The sequence below is a fragment of the Arachis ipaensis genome, chromosome B02 (genome assembly GCF_000816755.2).
Source record: "Arachis ipaensis cultivar K30076 chromosome B02, Araip1.1, whole genome shotgun sequence".
Lineage (NCBI taxonomy): Eukaryota > Viridiplantae > Streptophyta > Magnoliopsida > Fabales > Fabaceae > Arachis > Arachis ipaensis.
In genome coordinates, this window is record NC_029786.2 from 766,491 (window position 1) to 770,171 (window position 3,681).

Here is a 3,681-nt window from a genome sequence, read left to right on the forward strand (position 1 = left end):
AATAATAAAGTTATAGTCTTATATATTTTTTTAATGATTTTATAATATATATATATATATGTTAAATATAATTACAAAAATAAACTATACATTATATTAAAATTTCCATGTCTAATAAGTAATAATTAAATTTATTCAATTATTATATTTATACATTTTCTATATAATAAATATATAATTCAAAATTGCTATAAATAAAAAGCAGAAAATTTTCCACGGCGCACGATAGCGTCAACTACCTTTTAAATTCTAAAAGACGCTAAGTCGTTGCTACGTTAAAATTTTTCTCTTTCACTTTCTCTCTCTAAAAGTCTTCAGCTGCGCGCCCATTTTCTCTCTCTAACAAACACAGGCCATGAAAGGTCGCCGGAACTCCAGCTCCGACTACCGGAGTACGCCGGAACGCGGTGGATATTCTCCTGGATACGCGTCTTCCGAGGTCAGCGCCAAGTCAACCTCTTCCTCCACCGCCTCCGGTGGCCGGAGTTCGGTCTCCTCCGCCGCTAGGTCTGTAGCCGGAATCTTCACCGCCTGCTTCGCGCCGCCGGAAGCCACCATCAGAAGCTCCAAGAGCTTCGGGGATTCTGAGGAGTTCAAAGCTCCATCTGGTAGTGGTTTGATTTTTTCTTACTCAATTTTGCTGCCATTGAATGTGTTGGAAAAATTCATTTTCTTTTTTGTTTAACAAAAAATTTGATATTTTTGGTGGTGGAAATTGGTAGTGTATTGTTTTGGATCTGGTGCGATGAAAATTTCCCCCTTTTTTTTTGCTGTGGATAGTGTTTGGATGCTGAGAAAATGGCAAAGAAAACTTGTTAAATTTTTTATTTTTAGTGCTGATTTTTGTTTCCACGATTTTAATTTCAGGTTGCAGTTAGAATTGTATTATAATAACTCTGAATTTGTGATCACAGTTTATAACCAAAAAAAATTATTGATATGGTCGGAATTGTTGTTGCACTGCAAAATCTTGCTTTCAGTTAAGACTTCAGAATGGTAGTTTGATTCAGCTATTTTAATTTGATAAGAGACTGAGAATTTATTGAAGTTCAATTTCTCAAAATCAGGGCTTTTCTGTATTTAGAGATTATAGATTCTGCAATCCCAATCTTTTTTTTTTTTTTTTGCATGAATGTGTGGTTAAGATTGCAAGGAAGTGCTTGGTTAAATTTTTGTTTAGTAAGTTCTGTATTATCATCAACATTGTGGATTTTGAGTGTAGCAAGTGAATTATTATAAGCTGTTCAATGTGTTTCTTAGTTGCATCGGATGTTTCGAGAGCTAGTAGTCAGAAAGGGCGCGGCTCGAATCGAGGCATCAACATCAGCACAAATAAAGAGCCTGGCACTGTAAAATTCACCATGGAGGAAATCCAGAAAGCCACAAGAAACTTCTCCTCTTCTTTCAAGATTGGCCAAGGTGGTTTTGGTACTGTCTACAAGGCCAAACTATTGGATGGAACAGTGGTTGCAGTAAAGCGTGCAAAGAAGGTTGTTTAGATGTTGTTTTCATAGCCTAATCATCTGCTTGGTTAATGTCTGATCATGTAAGCATCTGACAGTTAATGATTAATTGCATTGCTTTGTAGAGTCTATATGAGAAGCATTTGGGTGTAGAGTTCCAGAGTGAGATACAAACACTATCAAGGGTTGAACATTTGAACTTGGTCAAGTTCTATGGATATTTGGAGCAAGGGGATGAAAGAATTATTGTTGTGGAGCATGTTCCAAATGGAAACCTAAGAGAACATTTGGATTGTACGTTTATTTAGCCTCCTTTTATTATTATTATTATTATTTTTTTTTTTTTTGCTATTTTGTGCGTTTAGGATTTAAGATTTAGGATTTAACTCGATTAGAGATGATCATTGCAGGCATTCATGGAAAAGTTCTTGACCTTCCTACACGTCTAGACATTGCAATTGATGTAGCTCATGCCATCACCTATCTTCATATGTATATAGGTACATTGTTTTGACACCATTCAAATCATTTTCAGTCTTGGCAAACTGCGTTGTGGTTAGTCCTTGATGACAGAGGTTTTATGCAGATCATCCTATCATTCATAGAGACGTTAAATCTTCCAACATTCTGCTGACCGAAAATTTTCGAGCTAAGGTAGCAGATTTTGGTTTTGCAAAACAAGCACCAGATAGTGACTCCGGCATGACTCATGTATCCACCCAAGTTAAAGGAACAGCAGGCTACTTGGACCCTGAATACCTGAAAACATATCAACTGACTGAAAAGAGTGATGTGTATTCATTTGGTGTTTTGCTTGTTGAACTCACCACAGGGAGACGTCCCATTGAACCGAAATTCGAACTCAGAGAGCGAATAACTGCAAAATGGGTGTGTTATACACTTATACTTATATCCTTTATTCACCTCTTCTTTTCTGCATTTGAATCTTCTAAAGTGATATCTTTTCTAAAGTAAGAAAGTAATGGCTTATTAATTCTTCGATCTGATAAATTGCATGAATTCTACCATATTTTTTCAGGATGAATAATCTTTCACTTCCTCACTTTAAGATTATCCGAATCCTTTTCTCTTAAAACTTCTCATCATTGTTCAAAACTGCATAAAAAGCAATCAGTTCTGTGCTAATCCAATAATAAGTGTCAAATTAACAAAATTGGTAAAACCAAACATTACTGCATATGAACATAATTTATATACAAATATATGAATTTTTAGATGTGTTACTTTTGTCAGTTTGTCACTTGTACTTATTATTGGACAGAGAGATTGATTAATTATTTCTTCAATGCTAACTAGTTTGCCATAAGTGCAGGCTATGAAGAAATTTGTGGATGGAGAAGCTACCACTGTCTTGGATCCAAGACTTGATCAAACTGCAGCAAATACACTTGCACTTGAAAAGATTCTTGAACTAGCATTGCAGTGTTTGGCACCTCGGAGACAAAACAGGCCTAACATGAAGAGATGCGCCGAGATCCTTTGGACTATCCGCAAGGATTACAGGGAGCTATCAGCCTCAGATTTTCGCTCGTTTTCTTCTACTTCCCAGAGGAGCTCTTCAATAAGAGACTGAGAATGCTAAATATTCATCTCAGGCATGATGAGGCAACAGAAACAACATGAAGCACTTGCATCAGAGAGTGCAAGTTAATGCCAAATCATATAACCAGAGGGGAAAACCATTCTTCTGTGTTATGATCAAGCAATTTCAGCATCTTTGGGAAAGTCCCTTTTGGATCACAGTGACATGTGTAGGTAGAGTTCATATTTTGTCAAATCTGTTCATAAGAATTTTTGTTTCTGTATATAGGAACTAGGAAGCACACTCAGACAAAAAGTTGCCTCCTTCCTTGATTGATTGTGTATTATTATTACTATTTTTTTTTGGGGTGGGTTTTTTCTATTATTATTTTGAATTAAATGTATTTCTTTATCTTAGCTTCTATTGCTGGTTGGAGATTTGATTATTGCATTTTCACATAGGATATCATTCCATTTACAATTAAATATGTCTATTGTAATTCTTCTAAGTTCCTTTTATTTGTCATTGCGAATATTAAATAGATCTTTATATCAATGAGCAATACTACATGATAAATAAAATTTATTATTTATTATTAATATTTAGCTAATTCTGATATTAAAGATTAAATTTTAAATTCTAAATTTTAATAATATAAAAATAAGATATTAACAA

The 3,681-nt window shown here is 34.7% G+C and overlaps 1 protein-coding gene across 1 annotated transcript; it reads left to right on the forward strand.

Annotated features, from left to right (window-relative positions):
- On the forward strand, positions 245–3,491 carry LOC107621687 (calmodulin-binding receptor-like cytoplasmic kinase 2). Its single transcript, XM_016323709.2, has 6 exons — positions 245–608; positions 1,261–1,490; positions 1,589–1,757; positions 1,874–1,963; positions 2,050–2,351; positions 2,797–3,491. The coding sequence occupies exons 1-6, from the start codon at positions 356–358 to the stop codon at positions 3,055–3,057; spliced, it is 1,305 nt and encodes a 434-aa protein (XP_016179195.1). The 5' UTR covers positions 245–355; the 3' UTR covers positions 3,058–3,491.

Coding starts and splice junctions, on each gene's coding strand:
- LOC107621687 (XM_016323709.2), top strand. CDS start 356: ATGAAAGGTCGCCGGAACTCCAGCTCCGACTACCGGAGTACGCCGGAA. Junction 1,758..1,873: donor CCTAAGAGAACATTTGGATT/GTACGTTTATTT, acceptor TGATCATTGCAG/GCATTCATGGAAAAGTTCTT. Junction 2,352..2,796: donor AGCGAATAACTGCAAAATGG/GTGTGTTATACA, acceptor CCATAAGTGCAG/GCTATGAAGAAATTTGTGGA.